The 27,400-nt window shown below is 40.3% G+C and overlaps 1 protein-coding gene across 43 annotated transcripts in view; it reads right to left on the bottom strand.

Annotated features, from left to right (window-relative positions):
* The window catches only part of rims2a (regulating synaptic membrane exocytosis 2a), a 1,173,408-nt gene that overhangs the window by 536,196 nt on the left and 609,812 nt on the right, over nucleotides 1–27,400 (bottom strand). For 32 of the 43 annotated variants that reach the window (XM_087986344.1, XM_087986303.1, XM_087986305.1 and 29 more), the window contains 2 exons: nucleotides 2,589–2,797; nucleotides 1,580–1,699 (listed from right to left, as the gene is read on the bottom strand). In XM_087986344.1, the coding sequence (XP_087842470.1) occupies nucleotides 1,580–1,699; nucleotides 2,589–2,797 (329 nt within the window). Of the gene's footprint in view, nucleotides 1–1,579; nucleotides 1,700–2,588; nucleotides 2,798–2,905; nucleotides 2,974–27,400 lie in introns of all 43 variants that reach the window. The other 11 variants (XM_087986315.1, XM_087986332.1, XM_087986320.1 and 8 more) reach the window with 1 other exon arrangement.

The raw sequence follows: 27,400 nt of genomic DNA, 5'->3' as shown, positions 1-27,400 counted from the left end.
AAATCTGTCTATTTCATCCTTAGTATATACCTTTCAATTTTTAAGTTTTCTTTCCTGATGTAGTTGGTGTGGTAATACTACTTTACATTGGCCATTTAACGTGACAGCAAACGTTTGATGTCTTGCATTAACAGTGTCAACCTAATAAGCTGGAATCACATGGAGAGACCACATGACTAACCAGGAAGTACTGCAGTGAACTGCTCACAGATAGCTGCAGGATATAGAATCCCTATGGTGTGGAAACAGGTCATTCGACCCAACAAGTCCACACCAACTCTCCGAAAAGCATCCTGCTCACCTCACTACCCTATCCCCGTAACCCCGTACCCATGGCCTGGGCACTATGAGTAATTTAGCATGGCCAATCTACCTAACTTGCATATCTTTGGACTTTGGGAGGGAAACAGAGCACACAGACACAGGGAGAATGTGCAAAGTCCACACAGACAGTCGCCCTAGGCTGGAATTGAACCTAAGTCCCTGGTGCTGTGAGGTAGCAGTGCTAACCTTTGAACCACCGTGTCACCCCTTGAAGTGATAGCATCATAGAATCCTTACAGTGTGGAAGCAGGCCATTGAGCCCATGGAGTCCACACCAACTTTCTGAAGAGTATACCAACTGACCCTTCCCCAAACCTATTCTTGTCATCCTGCATTTCCCATGGCTAATCCACCTAGCCTACACATCCCTGGACACAATCAACCTAACCTGCACATCTTTGGAAGGTGGGAGAAAACTCATGCAGACACAGGGAGAACATTCCAACTCTACACAGTCACCTGAGGGTGGAATCAAACCTGGGTCCCTGGTGCTGAAGAGGCAGCAATGCTACCCACTAAGCCACCATGCTGCCCATTTGGTAAAGACAGGAATGACACTGGTTCTTTGCCTCTCGAATATACTGCCAGCATGTCAGCAGAATGGATGCTGCCAGGCTGAAGACAATGACAGGGCTGGCCAAGGAAGACCTGATGAAGTACATTAATTAAGTCCTCAAGGAAAGGACACCATCTGGACAACAGCCAAAGAGATTACAATAAACCAAAATCATTGGTAGGGTCATGCTGTCCCACATGGGATTGGAGGAAGCAAGTCTAAATTATTAAGGACATTTTAAAGTAAGAGAACAGTCCATTTTATGTCCAAAGAATGTTTGAAAATTAAGCATTCTATTGACAGTTCATGGCAGAGTAATTACAAAATGTTTAAAACCATTTGTTTGCTCAATTAGGAGATATTAGACAAGTCCTTCAAAAAGGCAGAAACATGTCACCGCATTTTCAATTGGACAACTATATGTTACGGAAGGGTGAAATGAAAGTAGACCTGAACTATTCATCAGTCAAATGACAACTGTGTATTTCAAATGTGATTCATCAGTTAAATACAACACAATGTATTCTTGAGTACACTGAACAGCAAGAAACATACATTTTTACGCACATCACTAACATATTCCTTAATTACGTATTAGCTTCCAGGCTTTGCATAACACATTTGAAAAAATATATCATTTCATAGTCACAACAAAGACTACATCAAGAGTTATAGGTAATCACATCAATAAATTATTACCTTCAGACCCAACAGTGCTCCAGAATCTCTAGGCACAGTGCCATCTTTTAGTCGTTTATTTAACAATATTCGACCAATTAGTCGCTCTCCATCTTTGGATGGTTGCCAGGTCACTGGATGCTATGAGATCAAAGCAATAACAGATAGGTCTTTAATATGTAAATGTCTATGTGTGCAACAATATTTCTTTAACTAAGGTTCATTTTCCCCATGAGAAAGAAAGCACTGTAATTACACAAATATTTATGCTTTGACTTCCAATTATACAGCTCAATGGGATCATTTCTAATTTTAGGTTCACTTTAATAACCCAGAATAGGATATTTCCAACATGGCACTTTTTTGTCATTCTAAACATTTGTGTAACTACAGGAGGTCAATGCTTCAATTCATGCTCCATGCAAAGAAATAAGCAAACAAAAGCAAGACTACTCAGTAATACCACCCCCAAATCCCACTTCAGAGATCATTACCAACACCAGCTATCACGGCCACCAAGTTTAAGCAAAAGCAAGTACCAAAGCAGACAGTGAATACAGTTCTACTACAACACCTACCAAAATGTCACCGCACCAAAATAAGTTCACATACATGACAGTGGAAGGGAAAAAAGAAAAACACAGTTCTGCGGCAAAACAGATCCAACTTTTCTTCTTAGCCTGATTTAAAAATATTGTTATCTTAAGGTGGACACTTTAAGTGAAGAATCAGAAAAATTGCTTTGGGAACTTCCAACAACATAGGTATCACTGAAGAACATCAACACAATTTGTTTTCTAAAAATCTACCATGCAACTGTACAACTGACATTCCTATGAAAAAGAATACATATTTGTTTTGCTGCTGGACAGCAAACATTAAAGCAAGCAACTTTGGATTTCATTCTTTTATCGGCACCTTTATAAAAGTGCAATTATCTTAAGAAAGACCCTGCCCTTTTACATTGAGTGACAGAGAGCAAACGAAGACCAAATGAGCAGGTAGAATGCAGGCCATACAGACTCAGTACCTTCTCGCTATGGCTATGTTCCTCGTTTAGTGTTGTGCTACTGCACGTATCTACCCCAGAGTCTTTAATCTGAGGCTCAGACCATTCCAAGTCCTCTTCCAATGAGTGGCCGCCAAATCGCACCATTTTCTTTTGCCTCTCAGACAAGGTGTTAGAGTCCGACAATACTGCCTGCTCACTAGTTTTTCTTTTTCCCCTTTGACTGTTCCCTACAGGCGTGGGATAAAAAAAAAGAAAAGAAACATGCAAAGGCATAAATAAAACAAAGGAAAGTGAAATGAAAAGAAAACTGAAAGTTAAGGCTCCACATGTCTCACCAAAGACATTGGGGATGCCTCACTGCTATGCCAAGACGCATGGTCCAGCCAGTAGTAATCCACGTCCCCTGTGAGAATCAAACACATAAGCAAGTGCAAAGGAAGAAGGTACACTGAGGACAGAAGCGGAAATTACAGATAACTGTATTCAATAGCATGGAGTTAGAAATTTGTGTGCATCAAAAAGTATTGTTGCTTGTCAGAATTTAACTTCAGAATAACAGGTTCAGTTACCAAATCTCATAGTACTGCATTCTAATCTTTTAATTGAATTTAGGTCAAACTTTCTCGACTGTTTTTATTACAAGGGCCATCAAATAACAGCAGTCAAGTTGGCAAGATAGCAACTTGCTTCCAAAGTTTGCATCATTCCAGCCAGAGTCAATGATTTTCACATTTTAAATGTTTACATTTCATTGAGTTTTCAAATTTTACTTTCCCCAATGTTCATAATTAGGTCATAAAATAGTATCCTTGGCTACAAACATTATATACTTCTGACTTTTGAGGTATCTAATGTTAACAGTGGCTAGAAAAGCTTTTGCCAAGTTTGAGAATTAACAGTTTTGGAAATAGTAATCGAAAGATAATGCAATTCACAGATGGAAACGCTGAATAGAGGCATAATTGCAAAACCGCTTTATGTAAAATTACCCTATTAAAGTTAAGAAACATGTTAGAAAAAACAAGTTAATGGACATTTTCACAAAATTCATAAAAAAAGGACAGCGAGCAAGAAAGAAAAAGGTCAATAAACAAAAGATCAATTTGGGCGTTTATAGAAACAAACTAGCTGGAAAGACTGTATTCTTCTTACACATTAACAAAGACTTGTTTGCCAAAAGAAGCCAAAATTTAACTATGATCAATTCTTCTGGAATTTAGCCCACTAATATTCAGTTTGCTTCAGAATCTCCTCTGACAGGTGTGTAAAATGTATAAAACAATGCAGCATATTCAGAAGTACCCAAACTCAGGGTAGATTGGTCCTTTCTTGTCATCAGAAGGACATTGAGCCCTAAAGGTCTCCCTGTTGTTCTTCCATCTGTCCTACAAATATCATTGGATTCACTTGAAAACATGAAATTGAGTCCTAGACTCTAAATATTGTAAGAGGTAGCCAAAATACAAAAATAACTTGAAAGCTGAATTTCCAATTCAAATAATTTTTAAGTAATGGAAAAGTTGTAAAATTAGATAATTTGCAGTTTCAGCTCAGTTTCCCTTCAAAAAGAAATTGTCCCTGCTCACATTGCCTGCAAGAAGTGCACCCAACTCAAGCTCCTCACATACTACATTAGGGAACTGGAGTTGGAACTGGATGAACTGCGGATCATTCAGTAGGCTGAGAAGGTGATACAGGGGAGTTCTGTGGAGGCCATTACACCTAAATTACAAGATAAAGGTATCTAGTTGACCATCAGGAGAGCAAATGGGAATAGGCAGACAGTGCAGGTCCCCCTCAACAATAATAAGTATACCACTACTGTTGGGGAGTGTGACCAACCAGAGGAAAGCCTCAGCGGCCAGTATCTGGCTCTGTGGATCAGAAGAGAAGGGGGGAGAATAGGAGAGCAATAGTGATAGGAGATTCACTGGTGAGAGGAACAGACAGCTGGTTCAGTGGTCGCGATTGAGACTTGCATCGGTATGTTGCCTCACGGGTGCCAGGGTCAGGGATGTCTCGGATCGCATCTACAGGATTCTTAAAGGGGGAAGCAGCCAGAAGTTGTAATACACATCAGTACTAGTGACACAGCTGGGAAAAGGGATGAGGACCTGAAAAGAGAATAGTGGGAGTTAGGTTGGAAGCTAAAAGACCGACAGGCAGTGTAGTAGCATCAGCACTACGGACTAGTGAAGGTAGGAACAGAGAGCAAGTGCAGATGAACACATGGCTGCAGGTGTACCTTAGGAGAGAGGGCTTCAGATATGTGGATCATTGAGATATATTCTGGGGAAGGTGGGACCTGTACAAGAAGGACAGGTTGCATCTGAAATGGAGCGGCACCAATATCATGAGCAGGATGTTTGCTATAGCTCTTCGGGAGGGTTTAATGAGTTTGACAAGGGGGTGGGAACCAGAGCTACAGATCAGAGGATGGAGTAGCCAGTGAACAGCCAGATACAATGTGCAGAGAGACTGTGAGGAGGGATAGAGAGTTGATAGGGCAAAGCTGCAGTCAGTGTGATGGATTGAAGTATGTCTATTTTAATGCAAATGTATCAGGAAAAAGAGTGATAAACTTAGAGCATGGATCAATACTTGGAACTATGGGGACTTGGATATCACAGGGGCAGGAATGGATTTTGAATGCTCCAGGGTTTAGATGTTTCAATAGGAATAAGGAGGGAGGTAAAAGAGGTTGGGGAATGGCATTGCTAATCTTGGATATTATCACAGCTGCAGAAAGGGAGGTGATTGAGGAGGATTTGTCTACAGAGTCAGTATGAGTGGAAGTCAGAAACAGGAAAAGAGCAGTCATTTTAGTGGGAGTTTTCTATAGACACCCCAATAGCAACACAGACACAGAGGAGCAGATTGGGAGGCAGATTTTGGAAAGGTGCAGAAGTAAGGGTTGTTGTCATGGGTGACTTTAACTTTCTTAATATTAGTTCAAATAGCTTGAATGGAGCAATTTTTGTCACGTGTGTCCCAGAAGGATTCCTGAATAAATATGTAGATGGGCTGACTAGAGGGGAGGTCATATTGGATTTGATGCTTGACAATGAACCAGGCCAGGTGTCAGATCTCTCCGTGGTACAGCATTTCAGTGATAGTGATCACAACTCCCTGACCTTTACTATAGTCATGGAGAGGAAGAGGAGCAGACAGTATGGGAAAGTATTTAATCGGGAGAGGGGGAATTACAATGCTATTAGGCAGGAACTGGGGCACCTAAATTGGGAACAGGTGTTCTCAGAGAAATGCACAACAGAAATGTAGAGCTTGTTCAGGGATCAGTTGCAGATAGTGCTAGATAGGTTTGTCCCACTAAGGCAAAGAAGGGGTGGTAGGGTGAAGGAACCTTGGGTGACAAGGTATATGGAACACCTATTCAAGTGGAAAAATGAAGCTTACTTAAGGTTGAGGAGGCAAGGATCATACAGGATTCTAGAGGGTTACAAGGTAGCCAGGAAGGAATTGAAGAATAGACTTATGAGAGCTAGAAGGGGACATGAAAAAGCTTTAGTGGGTAGGATTAAGGAAAGCATTCTATACTTATGTGAGGAACAAGAGATTGGCCAGAGAGAGAGAAGGGCCGATCAGAGATAACGAAGAGAACTTGTGTCTGGAGTCGGAGGAGGTAGGAGAGGTCCTTAATGAATACTTTGCTGCAGTATTCACTACACGAGAGGGATGTTGACGTTTGTGAACACAGTGTGAAACAGGCTGATATGCTCAAACAGGTTGATGTTCAGGAAGAGGATATGCTGAAAATTTTGAAAAACATAAGGATAGTCAAGTCCCCTGAGCCTTAGGGATATCCTCAGGTTACTACGGGAAGGAAGATAGGAGATTGCTGTGCCTTTGGCGATAATCTTTGCATCGTTACTGTCCATTGGAGGAGTGCCAGATGATTGGAGGGTGGCAAATGTCATTCCTTTGTTCAAGGAAAGGAATAGGGAATAGCAATGATCCTGGGAATTACGGACGAGTCGGTTATAAGTTGGTGGTAGGCAGAATATCGGAGAGGATTCGAAGAGACAGGATTTACGATTACAGGTAGACAATCCTTTATCCGAAAGCCCTGAATTCCGAAGGTATTTTTGTGAAGTTTTTTTCTCATTAACAAGGTTATTTGGCGTGCAAATAGCTAACCCAACTCCACACCCACTCGATGCATGTCACTCAGATGCGACATGAGGGGTGCGTGGCCCAGCACTGGGAGGCATCAATTCTATTTCAGGGCCCGTTTTACTCACAGTGAGTCTGCTGTTAGGTAAGATTTTTAAAATTTCATCATCAAACTGTCACTTATTCTGAAATTCAGAAAATTCTGAATTCCGAAATCCAGCAGGTCCCAAGCATTTTGGAAAAAGGATTGTGCACCTGTACTTGGAAAACCATAGTTTGATTAGAGATAGTCAGCATAGCTTTCTGAGGGCAGGTCATGTGTCACAAGCTTTATAGAATTCTGTGAGGATTTGATAAAACACATTGATGAAGGTAGAACAGTGAATGTGGTGTATATGGATTTTAGAAAGGCATTTGATAAGGTTCCCCATGGTAAGCTCATTCAGAAAGTAAGGAGGCATGGGATACAGGGAAATTTGGATGTCTGGATACAGAATTGGCTGGTCCATCGAAGACAGACGATGGTAGTAGATGGACAGTATTCAACCTGGAGCTCGGTGACCAGTGGTGTTCTGCAGGGATCTGCTCTGGGACCGCTGCTCTTTGTGATTTTTATGAATGACTTGGATGAGGAAGTGGAAGGGTGTGTTCGTACGTTTGCTGTTGACCTGAAGGTTGGTGGAGTGGTGGATAGTATGGAGGGCTGTTGTAGGTTGCAACAGGACATTGACAGGATGCAGAACTGGGCTGAGAAGTGGCAGATGGAGTTCAACCTGGACAAAGGTGTGAAGTAATTCATTTGGAAAGGTTGAATTTGAATACAGAATAAAGGATTAAAGGCAGAATTCTTGGCAGTCTAGAGAAACAGAGGGATCTTTGGATCGAGGTCCATAGATCGCTCAAAGTTGCCACCCAAGCTGACAGGGCTTTTAAGAAGGCATATGGTATGTTGTCTTTCATTAGCAGGGGGACTGGGTTTGAGAGCCGTGAGGTTATCCTGCAGCTCCATAATATCCTGGTTAGACCATACTTGGAATACCGTGGTCAGTCCTGGTCACCTCATTATCAAAAGGATGTGGAATCTTCAGAAAGGGTGCAGAGGAGATTTATCAGGCTGCTGCCTGCACTGGAGGGCATGTCGTATGAAGAAAGGTTGAAAGAGCTAGGGCTTTTCTCACTGAAGCGAAGAAGGTTGCGAGGTGGCTTGATAGAGGTGTACAAGATGATGAAAGGCATAGATAGAGTGGATAGCCAGAGACTTTTTTCCGAGGGCGGAAATGACTATCATGAGGAGGCTTAATTTTAAAGTGACTGGAGGAACGTTTAGGGGCGATGTCAGAGGTCCGTTCTTCACACACAAGAGTGATGTGTGCATAGAATGCACTGCCAGCGGTGATAGTATAATCAGATACATTCAGGACATTTAAGCGACTCTTGGATAGGCACATGGATGATAGTAAAATGAAGGATATGTAGATTAGTTTGATCTTAGAGTTGGATAAAAGGTTGGCACAACATCGAGGGCCGAAGGGCCTGTAATGTGCTATACTATTCTATGTTATGGCCTCATGGTCAGACAAAAAAGCGGCAAGGCTTGTACTTCAGGAGATACCTGACAGCATGTTGCTCTCCATTTGGTATTCGATTCTGAATATTGACATGGGAGTGTTCCTCTGGGGAGTGCATCAGATCCAAGAACACATCATCATGGATGGCTCAGCTTTAAAGGCAGGGTGAACAAAGTTCAAGAGAATACCTGTTACAGGAGATCGAGGAGTAGACAGGTATTTCTATGATAGCAAACATGATTGCAGGATATCATCTTCCCCCTATGGTATCAGAATCAAGGTTATTGCTGGGTAACTTCGAAACATTCTGGAGGAGGCAGGTGAAATGGTCCATAAGAGTATCAATAACACAGGTAGAGAGTGTGTACAGGAGGGAGATCTTTAGATGCTTGGAACATTGGGACCACACTGGGAAAGAGGTGGGGTTCTGGTCTGACAGGTTGCAGCTCAATAAAAATATCAAAGCAGAAAAAGTTTCAAATGGTAAAATTGTCTGATTAATTTTATATACTTCAAAACAGATGATTAGTAAATTCATCTCCAAGTATTTTCCAGGGAGAAGGGGAGGGCAGGTGTGCGAGGGGATGAAAGCAATTTATTTGTTTGTGGCAATTGGGCAGAATTAACATTAGCTAGGCATGAGGATGGGAAGATGAGCACACATTCAGAAGAAAGAAAAGCAGAGCAGGAAATGGTGGCCAAAAACAAAAACAAAGTTAAAAATAATCAAAAAGAGTCAGTTTATGCTTAACAATATATATCTAAATGCAAGGAGTATGTTGAAAACTAATATTTTAACTCTCACTGAAATATAGCTGCGAGAAGGGCATGAATGCCAGCCTGACATTCTGGGTTACAGGGTATTCAGACAAGATAGCGAGGGGACAAAAAAAGTACAGTTACAACATTGATTAAAGAAACAATGACAGACTTGCAGAAAGGTGTTATGATAGAAGGTCATGAAATGCAGCTATTTGGGTTGAACTAAAGTGCAAAGCAAAAGCACTGACACTGCAGAAGCATATTGAATTCCAAGCTGTCAAAGGGAGATTGAAGGGCACATTTGTATATAAATTTCTGAAAAATGCAAAAGCAATAAGGAAATAATAATGGGGGATTTCAATTGTCTTAATATTAAATAAAACAACAGTGGAAAAAGTTTCAAAAGGAAAGTACTTTAGTGAAGTGACCATAATTCAATTATTACAGTAAAAGATTTTAGTGCACTCATCAGGACAAATTTCAGGAATATTAATTCAAAGAGGATAACCAACATTTATACTGCATGAGAGGAGCCTGCTGATTGATTGGTAATGGATTCTGATTAGTAGAGAGGTTTTCATGGACAGTCTATCAATTAATGATGATTGATAGTTAACTACCAGTCTAATAAATAAAGTACATTTGATATTGTTGTGGAAAAGGTAAATCAGAAATAAATGTTCTAAATTTGGGTAAGGCAAATTTTGCCAACCCGAGAAACAGTACCAACTGTGAACACTTCAACATAAACTAATGTCAGAGCACTGAAAGGCATTCAGGTGGTTCATGGTACACAAGTTACTATAATGAGACAGAGTGCTACAGCCAATCTGTAGCTCATTAACGAACAGATGCATGATGGGTAAGATAGGTATAAAAGAGAAACTTACATGAAACATTAGTACAATGGAAAACCTGGAAATGTGCAAAAAAAAACACAGCACAGAGATGGCATTAAGAGGGAAATTATGAAAGCCTGAAAAATACAGACAAATAAAATTTGAGACTGTCTCAAGATGATACAAAGAACAAGAGGGTGTAACGAAGGAAACAGCAGATTAAGGCTCCCAAGGTAATATGTGGAAGGAACCTGCATTAGAAATGACTTTACTTAAAAGCAATTCCCTATTCTTCCAATCTAGGTGACTAGTTAGTGTTAAATGTATGTTTTTCAAGGTTTAGGAGTTCAAACCTATTAGATTGATATCTCAATTTCAGTTTGCAAAGAAACATTCTCTTATTTCACTTGCACTGTGTCTTGTAATTTCTGGGACTGTAGATCAATTCACTACTGTGTGGAGAAGAATTTGTTTCTTGTGAAAATCAAATTCCCAGCTCTTGTACTCATGTTGGGGGCAGTCCTTCTCATTGATTCTACTTGCGCATTAAGCACAATTCAAGCCCAAGTTTGACTGTCAGAAACTAAAAGTCTGAAATTTCTAATTTGTGAGCTGTCATTTAAAAACTGCCCAACATTTCAGGTCCAAGCTGGAAATAATTAAGCAAATTGAACTACAGTGGAAAATATCAAATAGATCCAAATTAATTTATTAAAAAGTCTATGTAAATCAATAAAAAGTATATTATCTCTGAAAAATATAAGTTAAACATTCCTGAAAAATAGGTTTTCTGCAAGCAACCTTAACTCGAAATTAAAAACAGACTTTAGATTAGATCTAGATTAAATTACTTAGTGTGGAAACAGGCCCTTCGGCCCAACAAGTCCACACCGACCCACTGAAGCGCAACCTACCCAGACCCATTCCCTTACATTTACCCCTTCACCTAACACTACGGGCAATTTAGCATGGCCAACTTGTTGTAAAGAAAATACAAACAGATTAAACACTTCTTTTCAGGGTAATAGCTGAGGCCAAAAACAAAATAACATCTTTACTACAACCTGTATCCAATATTTAATGTGATACAATCGCCTCCACATACACACACATAAGGCTTTTCTTCCAATTGTCTTGAAATTGTTAATTTCCTTCAGATTGTTTCCATCACATTTTGATATCATAATAATAATACAACTAACAGTGGTAATGGAGATTGACTTGTACCTCTTCCTCTCACATGTCAGACAAACAATATAGACCATATGGGTAAATAGATCTTACCTTCATATCCAACATGTCCAATCATGTTTTTCTCTCTCACTTGAAATTAGATGCATTTCCAAGAATATTCTTTATATACATGAACTAATTTAAAATTCCAATGTTTCACATTGTTTGCAAATGCTGCTCACATAGTACAAAAGGCAAAGTTTAACTGAACCCAAAATATCAGTTAGATTGACACCCCTCTGCAAGTAATTTATACATTTGATAGGTTCAATAAAAACAACTCCATTTTAAATATCATAAAACATGTGAATTTGTAATTATAGTTGGAGCTGCACTCTCTGTGCTTTATTGAAGGGGCAGGACTTCATGAATAAACACTGCATCCCTGAAAACTAACATAATACAGTGCTGCACAGGATCAGAAGTAGGTCATTAAGCTCCTCAAACCTGTTCTGCCACTTTGTGAGATTATAGCTGATCTTTGTTTTATTCTAATTGCACATCATACATTTGCCCCATATTCATTAATGTTTTTGGTTTACTGCATGAAACGTGGGTCAATGATGTACAACTGCATGACCAATTGGGAGGTCTCCATTACTGAGCCACAATACGCTAATGCTTCTTCATCCGCATTTGTTCATCCAATTGATCTTTTGCACTTTTTGAAGGTGATTTCCAGGAGGGGCATGAAATTGCACAATGATGAGGGCAAGTGGTAATGATGAATGGACACATGGGAATTTGAATAAGTAGTGAGAAAGGATGGGTGTGTTCATGAGGTAAATAGCTATGAGCAGTACTGTGATACAATAGGCTTTATGACCCAGAATGAGAGAGCTGGGAGGATATTCCTCTTTCCTTATATTAAAGCACTGGATGTAGGTTTGCTGAAGGTTCATTTTCAGATGTTTCATCACCATACTAGGTAACATCTTCGGTGAACTGCTGGATGAAGCACTGATGGTGTAGCCTGCTTTCTACTTTTATGTAATTGGATCCAGGTAGAATGCTCTGCCTACAGACTTCCTGAGTCTTGTTTGTCTATGGCTTCATGGTGGCAGCAGCAGGTTTCTTACTTGCACTGCTAGGGATAGAATTCTCTCTCTCTCGGTGTCTCTCATTAAATTAGTACACATCCATCGGGTGTCCTTAATCCATTATCACACTTACTCTTCTCCTGCTTCCAACTCCAAACTCGTCCAAATTCTATTTTGTATAGGAGCTATAAATCTCAGAGTTGAGGTAATGCTGTTCAGATTCTCATTACTCTGGCCCTGAATTTGCATCATTCTATTGCTTCTCTCCTTCCTAACCTAAAGTCCTCTTAAAGCATATCTCATCCATGAGACTCACGTACCACTTGCATTAGCCTATTTTCACTGAACTACTGATCACCCAATTTCCCCTCCTGATTCCACATTGGATCCTATTACCAATGGTGTTCTCTCCTGCGGCTGCAATCCCTCCATGCTTTAAATCTGCCCATCATGCCTGTCAGTCCAAGGATGTGCTCGTTGCTATGCAGCAGCTTTTTGTCTGTGATGGAGAAGGTTTAGTTTCCTTTGGAATGAATTTTGCAGCTGCATAGTGTTCTGTGAAAACTATATAAATTATTAAGTTAAAAATCACACAACACCAGGTTATAGTCCAACAGTTTTAACTGGAAGCACTAGCTTTCAGAGAACTGCTCCTTCATCAGGTGGTTGTGGAGTATAAGATTGTAAGGCACAGAAGTAATAGCAAAAGCTTACAGTGTGATGTAACTGAAATTAGATATTGAAAAAGACTTGGATTGTTTGTTAAATCTCTCATCTTTTTGAATGACTGTATTGGTTTTAGTTCTTTCATATGTAAATTGCAAAACTTTTTTAAAAGTTACATTCTCAAGTGAACTTTAACAATTGGTGTCCTGTCAGCCACAGTGGTCAGACTGATTCTAATCTTAAAAAATGGATTTACAGAATCTTACATGGATCTTGCAGTTTTTGAGCAAAGTAAAATGTAATTCTGCAAGTGCAAGACTTAACAAACAATCCAGGTCTTTTAGATGAGAGACTGATAGATGAGAGAATTAACAAACAATCTAGGTCTTTTTCAATATCCAATTTCAGTTACATCACCAAAAGAGAAAATGCTGGAAAATCTTAGCAGGTCTGGCAGCATCTGTAAGGAGAGAAAAGAGCTGATATTTAGTTAGACTCAAAACGTCAGCTCTTTTCTCTCCTTATAGATGCTGCCAGACCTGCTGAGATTTTCCAGCATTTTCTCTTTTGGTTTCAGATTCCAGCATCTGCAGTAATTTGCTTTTATTCAGTTACATCACCCTGGAAACTGTTGCTATAAATTCTGTTCCTTACAATCTGATACTTCACAACCACCTGATGAAGGAGCGGCACTCCGAAAGCTAGTGCTTCCAATTAAACCTGTTGGACTATAACCTGGTGTTGTGTGATTTTTAACTTTGTACACCCCAGTCCAACACTGGCATCTCCAAATCATATCAATTATTGGCCTGCATATATTTATATACTTTTATCCCATCTTACATCACTTTGTGTAGATCCTAGGATTCTGTCAAGTGCAATTGTTTCCACGTATGGAGTCAGCTATTACGAGGGGGCATAGCTTTAAATTAAGGGGTGGTAGGTATAGGACAGATGTTAGGGGTAGGTTCTTTACTCAGCGAGTCGTGAGTTCATGGAATGTCCTGCCAGTAGCAGTGGTGGACTCTCCCTCTTTATGGGCATTTAAGCGGGCATTGGATAGGCATATGGAGGATAGTGGGTTAGGTGGGCTTGGATCGGCGCAACATCGAGGGCCAAAGGGCCTGTACTGCGCTGTATTCTTCTATGTTCTATGTTCTAATTGCTGACTGGCCAGCAGCTATGGTTGTGTGGGACCTATGCCCCAGACATTGTCTGACTGACTCATAGCTCAGCAGGTCTCCCTGGAAGAGACAATGTGAATCTCCTGTCTGCTCTCTGGGTAGCTGAAGAGACCCTCATACTGCAACAAGCTTTTATCCTTAATTCTGCAATTAATCACAACCTGAAATGTTGGAATACTTCCCAATCTAATTCCAAAGTTTTGGAAGTCAAAGTGATTTCTTCATTTAGTTTTTTGGAAAGCACAAAGATGCAGATAAAGACAACTTTTGGAAATACATTTTCATATATTGTTTAATTTTAACTAAATTTCATGTAAAAAGTATAATCAGGTACTAAAATGGTCAGCTGATATTCAACTGGAGAACTATGAAAACACATTTCAGCTTGTTGATGTTAACAGAACTAGTGGGTTAACACAGGAAGTAAAGAATTTGCTCATCTTGAACTGGGAGGAACCACCACACAGCAAAGAAATTAATTCACATAAAGGATTTATTGTGGACTGGAAGTTGTGAGAAAACTAATTGCAATGAAAATCCTAAAGCACTTCAATATTTGAAGCTTCTGAATCTCAAATGGGTATTACATTTTGCAACAGTACGTTATTGAGAGTAATCAACATTGATTTTTATTTCCTCTAATTTTATTTTATGGATGCTCAGCAAAATAAAACATTTCAGGTAACACCAATGACTCAAAAACAGGTCATTTCTGTTGCAATATTGTAACAACATGACTAGAAAAGGCCAGTCAGCCTCATTAGTTGAATGTTCAATTAGAAGATGATTGATTTGTCTCTTAATTGCATCTACCCAACGTTGTTTCATACCTAAGCCTAAGAAAAACCTGCCAAACTCAGAGTCATAGAGCCCTAGAGCATGAAGACAGGCCCTTTGGCCCAAACTGGTCCGTGCCAAACAAAATGTCCATCCACGCTAACCCCCATTCTAATCCTTTCCTACTCATGTATTTGTCAAAATGCCTTTTAAATGTTGATTTACCCGCTTCAACCACTTCCACTGGCAGCATCATTCCATATGTGTATCACCCTCTGTGCAAAAAAGTTGCCCCTCAGGTTCTCTTTTATTCCTTCCCCTGTAGCCTTAAACTGGTGCCCTCTAGTCAATTCGCCAACCTTGGGTAAAAGACTGAGTACATTCACTCTATCCATGCTTCTCATGATCTTATACACCTCGATAAAGGTCCCCCCTCAGTCTCCTATGCTCTAAAGAAAGACTACATTGAAAATGCGAACGCATTACTTACAGATACCAACACTTATCAACAAATGATGATAGACTTGACCCCACAACTAGAGAACCGAATCATAGCCCTACTCAAAAAAACTTCAGAGAAAGAAATAAGACCGACTCCCAAAAAATGAAACCAGACGGATCCAACACACCACGCTTCTACGGATTACCCAAAATTCACAAACCAGCAGCCCCCCTCAGATCCATAGTCTCGCTACCTGGAACACTAACTTACTGATTAGCCAAGGAGCTACACCAAGTACTAAAACACTTAGGAGACTCATGCCACTCCATCCACTCCACCCAAGCATTCCTGAAGACCATCAAAGACACTAAGATAGAAGAGGGTGAAATAATGATCTCCTTTGATGTAACATCCCTATTTACATCAATCAGCATTAACCTGGCCAAGAAAACACTGACGACACTATTAGAAGACCCAAAGACACAGACACCAAACACTACTAACTTCATTAACAAGGACAGTATCATCAAGCTGCTGGACCTATGCCTTACCACACACTTCACCTTCAACAACAAAACCTACAGACAAACCAACGGAACACCCACGAGATTATCAATATCAGGGTTCTTAGCTGAGGCAGTAATGCAGAGACTCAAACAAACAGCTCTGCTAACAATCCAACCCAAACTTAGGGTACACCACGTGGATGACACCTTTGTCATCACTAAATGAAACAAATTCGAGGCAACTTTCAAGACCATCAATAATACCCTTACTGGCATAAAATTCACTAAAAAGGAGGAAAACAACAACAAACTGCCATTCCTAAATGTCACAGTAGAGCGAACAGCCAATGGGGAACTTCAAACCAGCGTCTCCAGGAAAACAATACATATGGACCAAATATTGAACTTAAGAAGCAATTACCCCCAACAGCCACAAACGAAGCGGCATCAGAACATTATTCCAACGAGCCACCACAGCACAGAGGAACTACTCAGAGTTGAGAAAAATCACCTTTACAGTGTATTCAAAAAGAATGGATACCCAATGAACACAATCTGCAGATTTCTCAGCAACAAACCCAAACAAGCAGACAAAACATGTCCAGAAACCCTAGCCACTCTCCCCTACATCAAAGACATCTCGGAAATGACAGCCAGACTACGCAGACCTCTTGGCATCATGGTAGCCCACAAACCCACCAACACACTAAAACAGCAGTTAATGAACTTCACAAACCCCATAGAGACAACAAGCAAAACTAATGTTATTTACAAAATACCGTACAAGGACTGTAACAAACACTACATTGGAAAAACAGTTAGAAAACTAGCCACCAGGATACATGAATATCTACTTGCCACAAAACGACATGACCCTCTCTCATTAGTATCTTTACACACAGATGCGGAAGGACACCACTTCGACTGGGACAACACATCTATTCTAGGACAAGCCACACAGAGACACGTACAAGAATTCCTAGAAGCATGGCATTCCAACCGGAACTCTATCAACAAACACATCAAGTTAGACCCCATCCACTACCCCCTGAGAAAAAGAACAGGAAATGACATCACCATGGGAAATGATGTCACCACTGGAAATGACATCACCAACCCAAAGAAACCCAAACATATAAGTAGAAAGCAGGAATTATCAACAGTGCTTCGCCCGGAGGCCCACTGAAGTTGTTACCTAGTAGGGTGACAAAATGTCTGGAATGAACTTTCCAGCTCAGCGACCGAACCTACATCCAATAGAAAAAAGTTCCAGCTTGTACAACCTCAACCTATAACTCAGACCAGTGAGTCCTAGTAACATGCCTATACGTTTCTTCTGCACTCTTTCCAGTTTAATAACATCCTTCATATAACAAGGTGACCAAAACTGAACACAATACTCCAAGTGCAGCCTCATCAACATCCTGTACAACTGTAACATAACTTCCTAAGTTCTGTCCTCAATGCTCTGACTGATGAAGGCCAGTGTGCCAAAAGCCCTGTCTACCTGTGACTCCACCTTCAGAGAACCATGCACCTGAACTCCAAAGTCCCTCTGTTCCACTACATTCCTTAAGGTCCTACCATTCACAATGATACTCAGTTGATCTTTCTTTAAAACTGGCCTGACCTCAACAATTTTTCAGAGTATAAACTTCCAGATGTCCACGACCCTTTGAGTGAAGAAGTGTTTCCTGGCCTCATCCCGAGCAGCTTAGCTCCAATTTTAAGATTATACAGCAATATACCACCTCATATTTGCAAATTTCTTAAGCTGCTCAACTATATCATTCATTTTGACAAGGTACCAATGGAATAGTTTTCCAATCTAGAAGAAAGGAATCCTGCATTGATGTTGAGAAGTTCTTCTGCACACAAACAGTACTGGAAATCTGGAGTTCCCTTTGCCAGGGAAAATTCAAAATTGAGATTGATAGTTTTTTGTTAGAATAAGTATTAAGGAATCTGAAGTAAAGATAGGGAGATAGAGTTATTGGCTACGATTTAATTGAATGGTCGACTGAAGGGGTGAATGGCCTACTCCTGTTCCCATTTCATTGCCAATACATTCTTAACAATGTCATTCAAGGTTGCTTGAACATCTGCAGGTATTTTAAAAGATATGCCCTTCTACAATGGAACTTTAACCCACATTTAGCTTGGAAAACAAGAAATCAAAAATACTTAATGACGACGCAATGTAGTTTTGGCAAAGATCATCAGCAACCCTGAATAGTATCTGCATACATCAGTACAGGTGCAGATAACTGTTGCACAAATGGAATATTAAAAACTTCAGGGTTCCAATGGTAATGTCCCTACCTCTGAGCCAGAAGGCATGGGTTCAAGTCCCACCTGTTCCAGAGGTGTGTTGCAACACATCTGAACAGGCTGACTAAAGAAAATGATTAGATACTTTCCTTAATGCTTGTAACATCCAGAATAGACCATGGAGTGTAAAACGTATCAGTGCCCAATTCAGAAATATGGCAGAGCTTTCAGAGCAGTACAGGTTTCTGCTGCTGTAAAATTATTTTATTTGGTTTAACTATTGAATGGTTATAATAATGAGTTAACAGGAAGAGATGACAATAGCCAAATCAACCACTGGAAAGGTAAAAATCACACAACACCAGGTTATAATCCAACAGATTTAATTGGAAGCACTGGCTTTCGGAGAACTGCTCCTTCATCAGGTGGTTGTGGAGTATGATTGTAAGACACAGAATTTACAGCAAAAGTTTACAGTGTGATATAACTGAAATTATACGTTGACAAATACCTTGATTGTTTGTTAAGTCTCTCATCTGTTAGAATGACCATGTTAGTTTCATTTCTTTCATGTGTAAATCGCAAAACCTTTTTTTGAAAGTTACATTCTCAAGCGAACTTTAACAATTGGTGTCGATCCAGATAATGTATTGGGTATTAGCACCTCTGTGTGTTGTTGTCTGTGCCATAACATTTAGACTGATTCTAATCTAAAAAAAATTATCAGAATCTTACATGGATTCATGCTGTTTTTGAGCAAAGTAGAATGGAACTCTGCAAGTACAAATTCACCCCACAAACTTGTGTGTGTGTGTGTGTATATACATGTGTGGGGTGGGGGGGTTGCGAGTGTCTGTGAGAGAAAGTGGAAAGTGTATATGTGTGTGTAAGTGTAAAGGGGTCTAAGTCTGAGAGAGGGTGTATGTGTGAGTGTGTAGGACATCCATGGACCAATCAAACCAAGAACATTCCTCACCACAATGGACATTTCAGCACTCTACACTAGCATCCTCTACAATGACGGCATTGCTGCAACAGCCTCAGTACTCAACACCAACAATTGCCAATCTCCGAGCACCATCCTACAACTCATCTGCTTTATCCTCAATCATAACGTCTTCTCTTTGACAACCAGTTCTTCATCCAGGCACATTGAACAGCCACGAGCACCAAATTTGCACCCCAATATGCCAACATTTATATGCACAAGTTTGAACAAGACTTTTTCTCTACACAGGACCTCCAACTAACACTATACACCAGGTACATTGACGATGTTTTCCTCCTCTGGACCCATTGCAAAGAGTCACTGATAAAACTACACAGTGATATCAACAAGTTCATCCCACCATCAAACTCACCATGGACTACTCTCCACTGTCTGTCTCATTCTTGGATACATGCATCTCCATCAAAGATGGGCACCTCAGCACCTCACTGAAGCTGATAGGGAGAAGCTGACAGGGTTCATGTCATACTACAGATGACCACCCACACACACACATTCTCTCTCTCTCACAGACTTAGACCCCTTTACACGCACATACACACATGTAACCCCACCACCACACCCCTCACCCCAAACACACCCACATGCACATATATGTTTGTGGGGTGAATTTGTACTTGCAGAGTTCCATTGTACTTTGCCCAAAAACTGCATGAATCCATGTAAGATTCTGTTATTTCATTTTTTTAGATTAGAATTAGTCGAAACATTATGGCACAGAGAGCAGCACACAGAGGTGTTAATGCCCAATACATTATCTGGGCTGACTCCAATTGCTGAAGTTCACATGGGAATCTAACTTTTAAAAAAATGTTTTTGCAATTTACATGTGAAAGAAGTGAAGTTGAGAGACTTAACAAACAATCAAGGTATTTTTCAATGTATAATTTCAGTTACATCACACTGTAAACTTTTTGCAACAAATTCTGTTTCTTAAAATCATGTATTCCACAACCACCTGAAAGAGCAGTGCTCCAAAAGCTAGTGCTTCCAATTAAACCTACTGGACTATAACGTGGTGCTATGTGATTTTTAACTTTGTACACCCCAGTTCAATACCGTGACAATCATAAGAAAGCAGAAGTACCAAGATTTTTGGTATTTGCATTTTCTAGCCAAGATAAGGATTGACATCAATCTCATTCACCGTGTGCTTGACACTGAATGGCTTCATATTGCTGTGGAAATATTTGACATAATAGGATTTTGTTTGATGGTGACAAGAAAACTAAAGCAACTGTACATTATGTTCCCTCCAATTTTCATCAGAAGGTGATGTGTTTCACCTTGATTAATGACACCATGTTGCATTTTTGAAAATATGCAAAGGATGGACACCTTTAAAGCTCGGAATAGTCTGCTCAGAAATTCATTGCTATGCTCATCCTAACATGCTGCCTTTCACAAGTTGCCAGCTTAATTTATAGAAATGAAAAACAAATAACAGAATTTTGATTACATTGAGGTGTCATCAGTTGCATAACCTTCTGAAGGGTAATTAGGAATGGGCAATAAATACTGGCTTTGCCAGTAACCTTCATGCATTAGAAATGGTTAGAAAAAAGTCTTTCTTGCTCTCCTTTGCAGCATGGTGCATGGCTCTGCTGAATAACCTCAAATAAGTTAATCCATTTTTATCCTTCATGTTAAAGCCTCAGACAGTACATGTAAAAGGATAGATTTCAGCCATATATCTCTGTTTAAGATATACCAGTAAGTCATACTGCTGCAGAGAAAACTAGATGTAGCTCAAACTGCGGAATGGTTCACATCAAATCGAACTCTCAAATTTCTTTGGAAATGTCATACAGGTTAAGTGAGTCTATTTGATTTTAATGGCAAACCTGATTTTTCAATTTTTAGGGGAAGTTATATTTGGTGCCAAACTTAATTTCATTCTTTTCCTAGAGATTTGAAAACTGTCAGCCAGTTTAAAACCGTATCATACTTTAGAAAAAGGAGCAATTACTCTTAACACTTAAAACATTCCCACTGATGTACCAGATATATGAACGTTGAGAGGAATATTCAAGGTATAATTTTCAGGATGAAGACAATAAGTCATGAAACAAGAAATTGTGTAAGTCTTAAATATTTATACTTAAATAGAATGAATTAGTATTTCACTATTCCCTCCTGAACAGTCAGTTTATCAAAGTTTCTCAGATTTCTGTTGCAATCAAATCAATTTGCACAATGCTATTTTACAAAGGGGACAGTGTGTATTTTGATAGTGGATAGTTAGTTGGAGAAAACCGAAGAGAGCTTCTCAGGATATTTTATAGCAGTACATAAAGCCAGAGGAAAGGAAATTAAGTCAGATTTCCAGAGTGTAAGGCCATTAATGCTTAAAGTTCTGATGATGGATTAACATGAATACAGGAAGACTCAAACTCACAAGAGATGAAGTAGGAAAACAATGCAGGATTGGAAAAGGTTCCAAAATAGACCAATGCAAGGCAATGGATATATTTGTAAATGTGAATATATATTTGAAAGCAATACTTTGGAGTTGGAGAATAGGTTCCCATCTAATTGCCAATTATGTTGAATAATTTGGGCAATTATTAAATCAGTTCCAATAAAATGGTACCACTATCAACACTTGCAGCCAGAACTGCTGAGATTTTCCAGCATAATTGCTTTTTATCCTAGGCAATTATAAGGTTTGTCATCGTACAATCATAGAAACTCTACAGTGCAGATAGGGGCAACTCAGCCCATTGAGTCTGCACCTACTCTCTGACGAGCATCACCCCACTCTATCCCTGTAACCCCATGCATTTTTACCATGGCAAATCTGCCAAGCTTGCACATCCATGGACACTACAGGGCAAGTTAGCATGGCCAATACACCAAACCTGCATATCATTGGATTGTGGGAGGAAACCGGAGCACCCAGAGAAAGCCCACTTCGTCATGGTGAGAATGTGCAAACTCTACACAGTCACCCAAGACTGGATTCAAACCTGAATCCCTGCCTCGATGAGACAGCAGTGTTAACCAGTGTATCATCATTCTACCCTGCGTTGTCTTTGGGTTTTTTAAGTTCAATTTTATATGAACAATTTATTTTTAATCTTTGAATTATTCTGAAAATAAATTTAGCCATTCAATTTCTTAAATCTGTTAATGGGATACGTGCATCACTGGCTGGGCCAGCAATTACTGTCCATCTTTAACTGACCTGGAGAAGTGGATGATTAGTTGTCTTACTAAACCGCTGCAGCCTTGGAACATAGGGACATCTATGACATTCTGAATTCCAGGATTTTGGCCCAGTGACAGTGAAGCAATGAGGAAACACTTCTAAGTCAGGATCGGGTATAGCTTGTGTGTATAGTAGTTGTGTTTCCATGGTCTGATATCCATAGTTTGGTCGATATTGTCGAAGGAGCCTGACTGAGTTACTGTAGATCTTCCAGATGTTGTCACTGGACATTGATGGTGATTGTTGCAGATGGACAGCAATATACTTTGCCCAGAATATTGTTGGAATTGGAGTTGTATTCATCGAGCAAATGCCTTTAATGATTGGAGTACAGTTACAGTTTCAGTTTGGCATTTGGCATGATGCTAGTATACCAATGAAATCCGTAATTGCCCAGCAGAAGGGTGAGTCTATTATGATACAGACTTTCAGTTCAGTAGGCAGTGTTAATGGCAGGACATGAGTTTTATAACAAATCTCTCATCCTTATCTCACCACCAATCCATTCACAGGCAGTGATTTAAAACCTTCACTCTTTTTCAATATATTTCAATATATTTCAGTACATTTCCCCACTCCGTCTGTCTACAGGCTCTGACTTTCAACTCTATGGTTGTAAGTTTTATTCATAAACACTTGGGATTTGGGGATAGTATTCTTCTGACACGCATGTTTACATAAAGGGATTACTAGCAGTGACTTTAACATAAAACAACCAGTTTGAGTGTCCTTGCTTTTAATGGAGTCCAAAAGTCCAAAGCTGGAGCACACAGCCAACAGCTGAGATGTTGCATGAAAATTCTTCTCTTCAAAAATCCCTTTGAAAGTTTTTTCTGAAATGTGAATTCTGCTGGAATGTGAACTCTGCTATATTGTTTTCATGAAAAATAAGTTTTTCTTCTGTTGTCAGAGTGCACAAATGTAGGTTGGTGGTGGCTTTTTTTTTACAGGCCAGAAGTTTTTTCCTCTGTAGCCCAGACTTCGGGTGTTAATTTGGACAGTTGACACATTATGCATCAACAATGATCTCCTTAATTGTCTGCTGATTCAAAATTGTACAACGAAAAAGCAATTGGGTTTAATACCATGGGAGTCATGTGACCAAATGTCTCTGCTATTGGGGGAAGAGGGAGGCAGACATAGTTACCATCAACCCAGAAGCTTGCACTGCAGATCGAAACCACTTATAGTTAAGTGGAACATTATTAACACATCATCTTATGAGACAGATGCACTGTGCAATTCAGATGTGTTGGGATTTTCCTTGGAAACAACAGATTCTAGCAACTTATTACACAATTATTTAGTATTTCAGACTCATCTGGAGATACTGGAAAAGCGCAGCAGGTCAGGCAGCATCCAAGGAACAGGAGAATCGACGTTTCGGGCATAAGCCCTTCTTCAGGAATGAGGAAAGTGTGTCCAGCAGGCTAAGATAAAAGGTAGGGAGGAGGGACTTGGGGGAGGGGCTTTGGAAATGCGATAGGTGGAGGGAGGTCAAGGTGAGGGTGATAGGCCGGAGTGGGGTGGGGGTGGAGAGGTCAGGAAGATGATTGCAGGTTAGGAAGGCGGTGCTGAGTTCGAGGGATTTGACTGAGACAAGATGGGGGGAGGGTAAATGAGGAAACTGGAGAAGTCTGAGTTCATCCCTTGTGGTTGGAGGGTTCCCAGGCAGAAGATGAGGCATGTCCTTGGTGGAGTGGGAGGGGGAGTTAAAGTGTTGGGCTACGGGGTGGTCATGCAGGTCCTTGGACTCCTCCATCGCCAGACCATGGCAACATGACGGTTGGAGGAAGAGCACCTCCACATCCATCAAAGTTTCACCTGCACATCCACCAATATCATTTATTGTATCCATTGCTCCTGATGCGGTCTCCTCTAAGTTGGGGAGACTGGACGCCTCCTCGCAGAGTGCTTCAGGGAATATCTCCGGGACACCTGCACCAATCAACCCCACCGCCCAGTGGCCCAACATTTCAACTCCCCCTCCCACTCTGCCAAGGACATGCAGGTCCTGGGCCTCCTCCATTGCCCTCCCTCACCACCCGACACCTGGAGGAAGAACGCCTCATCTTCTGCCTTGGAACACTTCAACCCCAGGGCATCAATGTGGACTTCACCAGTTTTCTCATTTCCCCTCCCCCCACCTTACCCCAGTTCCAACCTTCCAGCTCAGCACTATCCTCATGACCTATCCTACTTGCCAATCTCCCTTTCTCCCTTCCCACCTATCTACTCCACCCTCCCTTCTGACCTATCACCTCCATCCCCATTCACCTGTTGTACTCTTTACTACCTTCCCCCCCAGCTCCCAAGCCCCCCCCCCCCCCCCCAACCCGGACTTATCTCTGCACCTTGCCTCCATTCCTGATGAACAGCTTTTGCACGAAATATCGATTTTCCTGCTCCTTGGATGCTGCCTGTCCTGCTGTACTTTTCCAGTACTACTCTGATCTAAATTCTGGTTTCCAGCATCTGCAGTCCTCACTTTTGCCTACTGGAGACAGCAAACAGACCTCCAAAGCATTAGCTAACCTCACCTCTTAAGTACCACCACCTGAACATCAAGTATTTTATATATCAGCCATCTCAGAACTCACTGATCTACAGTTGGAGCAAATCACTCTCAATACCCTGCAACTACTGCATAAGCTAAAATTGATGGTCAAAATGGTGCAATGTCACAATTGATCAACTAGTGACCTATTAAATTCAGTGCCAGCATTACAAATGCCTTACTTAGAAGTTATCATTATGTTCAAGCCTCATTAGAATTTTCCATTACTAGGTTAGCAACTATAAGTTACACTAACCCTCTTTTCAGTGAGGGTTAACCTCTGTAATGGCAAAGATGCTTGAGTCTATTATCAAGGAAGAAATAGCAGGGCATTTTGAAAGAAATTATCGTGTACAGACACAGCATGGGTTCATGAAGGGCAGGTCATGCTTCACAAATCTTTGGAATTCTATGAAGATATTTCAAGCAAGGTGGACAACGAGGGCCCAGTTAATGTGGTTTACCTAGATTTCCAAAAGGTCTTTGACAAGGTGCCACACATGAGGCAGCTGCATAAGATAAGGATGCATAGTGTTAAGTGTAGAGTATTAGTGTGGATAGGGGATTGGTTGACTAACACGAAGCAAAATGTGGGGATAAATGAGTGCTATTCTGGCTGGCAATCAGTGACTAAAGGTGTCTCTCAGGGATCGGTGTAGGGACGACAATTATTTACAATTTAGATAGATGATTTGGAGTTGGAGACCTCGTGCACGGTGTCAAAACTTGCCGATGACACTAAAATGAGTAGCAGAGCAAAGAGTGCAGAGGACTGTGAAACTTTGCAGAGGAACATAGACACATTGAGTGGGCAATGATCTGGCAGATAGAATACAATGTTAGTAAATGTGAAGTCATACATTTTGGTAAGAGTAACAGCAAAATAAATTATGACTTGGAGAGTAAAATGTTGCAGCATGCTGCTATGCAGAGGCACCTGGGTGTCCTTGTGCATGGATCGCAGAAGGTTGGTCCGCAGATACGACAAGTAATTAAGAAGGCAAATGGAATTTTGTCCTTCATTGCTAAAGGGGTTGAGTTTCAAAACAGAAGTAATGTTACAGCTGTACAAGGTGCTAGTGAGGCCACACTTGGAGTAGTGTACGCAGATTTGGTCTCCTCTCTTAAAAAAGGATGTATTGGTACTGGAAGGGGTGCAGAGGAGGTTCACTAGGTTGATTCCGGAGTTGAGGGAGTTGGCTTATGAGGGGAGGCTGAGTAAATTGGGACTATATTCATTGTAATTCAGAACAATGATGGGGATCCTATAGAAACATATAAAATTATGAAGGGCCTTGAGATTAGAGGAAACAGGTTTAGAACTGAACCGAGAAGGAACTTCTTCACCCAGAGGGTTGTTAATCTATGGACTGCCTGGCTCAGGGAAGTAGTTGATGCTACTTCAGTAATTGCTTTTAAAGCTAAGGTAGATACTTTTTTGAAAAATAAAGGAATTAAGGGATATGGTGAAAACGTGGGTAAGTGGGGTTGAGTCCACAAAAAGATTAGCCATGATTTTATTGAATGACAGAGCAAAGGGCTGGACAGCCTACTCCTGCTCCTAGTTCTTATGTTATGTTCCATGCTTGCAACTTAACTTCCTCCATTAGCAATGGTTCAAAAACTTCTGTTTTCTCTGGGGAGTACATTCTTCAACGATATTCAGAGATTCTAAAACCTTTATCAGCTTTTGAGCCCATTCAAGCAAGTTTAAGTCAAAACTTTTATTTACAGTTTTTTAAGGACACACTTTAAAATAAAAATTAGCCTTTAAAAATTAAAAGCTCTTGATCTTAACCTGAGCAACCCATTCAGAACTGACTCACAGTTAAAACATGTCTTAAATGCTTGCAGCCCTTCTCTTAATTTATCCTCCTCCTACTCAAAATCTGAAGTAGAGTCACTCAACCAGAAATTTTAACTCTGATTTCTTTCCACAGACCTGCTGAACTTTTCCAGCAATTTCTGTTTTTGTTTTTTTTAATAGCCCTGTTTGTAATAGAATTCACTTTCTGTCATTATTTTAGATAGGGCAGGCCTCTTTTATACTGTTCCTCATGAGGTCAGAAGGGAACATCATGTGAGTAATTGAATATTAAGATACAGAATCCAAGATAGGAACTACTGACAGCTCATATAGGACATAAACAACACCTAAGAAACAATTTCTATCCTCCAATGCACCATGAGAAACCCACTTGTAGCCATTAATACAATCATAGACTGCAAAGCCCATACTGTTGGCTGTCAAGAATGTCCAGCTGGGAGCACCGAATTCAGCTCCCAGAAGATCACATTTTCATGCATTTAATGTAAGTGAAAAATAAAGTTTAACAGATTTAAAAGAAAACTAGGCTGGATATTACAGAATTATAGCTGGGAATAATATTGAAAAAATACTTAATATCACATCTTCTACACCTTTCTCGTCCTGAGGGTATGATAAGAACTACACAAGTATGAATTTTTGCTTTTAAATTGTAAAACTGAAAGCTTTGGTTATTAAAGCTTTGGTTAGGCAGAGTACAGTTCTATGGGTAGGAAGATCATCTCACGACCATGAGATTAAGGGGTCTTGATTCTGCCTGCCCAATCCTTGAAACTGTCAGTCAAGGTATGCAATGTATGTCA

Source organism: Chiloscyllium plagiosum, unplaced genomic scaffold (genome assembly GCF_037043375.1).
Source record: "Chiloscyllium plagiosum isolate Xiang-an unplaced genomic scaffold, Cpla_swu_hap1 HiC_scaffold_4, whole genome shotgun sequence".
Lineage (NCBI taxonomy): Eukaryota > Metazoa > Chordata > Chondrichthyes > Orectolobiformes > Hemiscylliidae > Chiloscyllium > Chiloscyllium plagiosum.
This window is presented reverse-complemented; position numbering and strand designations above follow the sequence as displayed.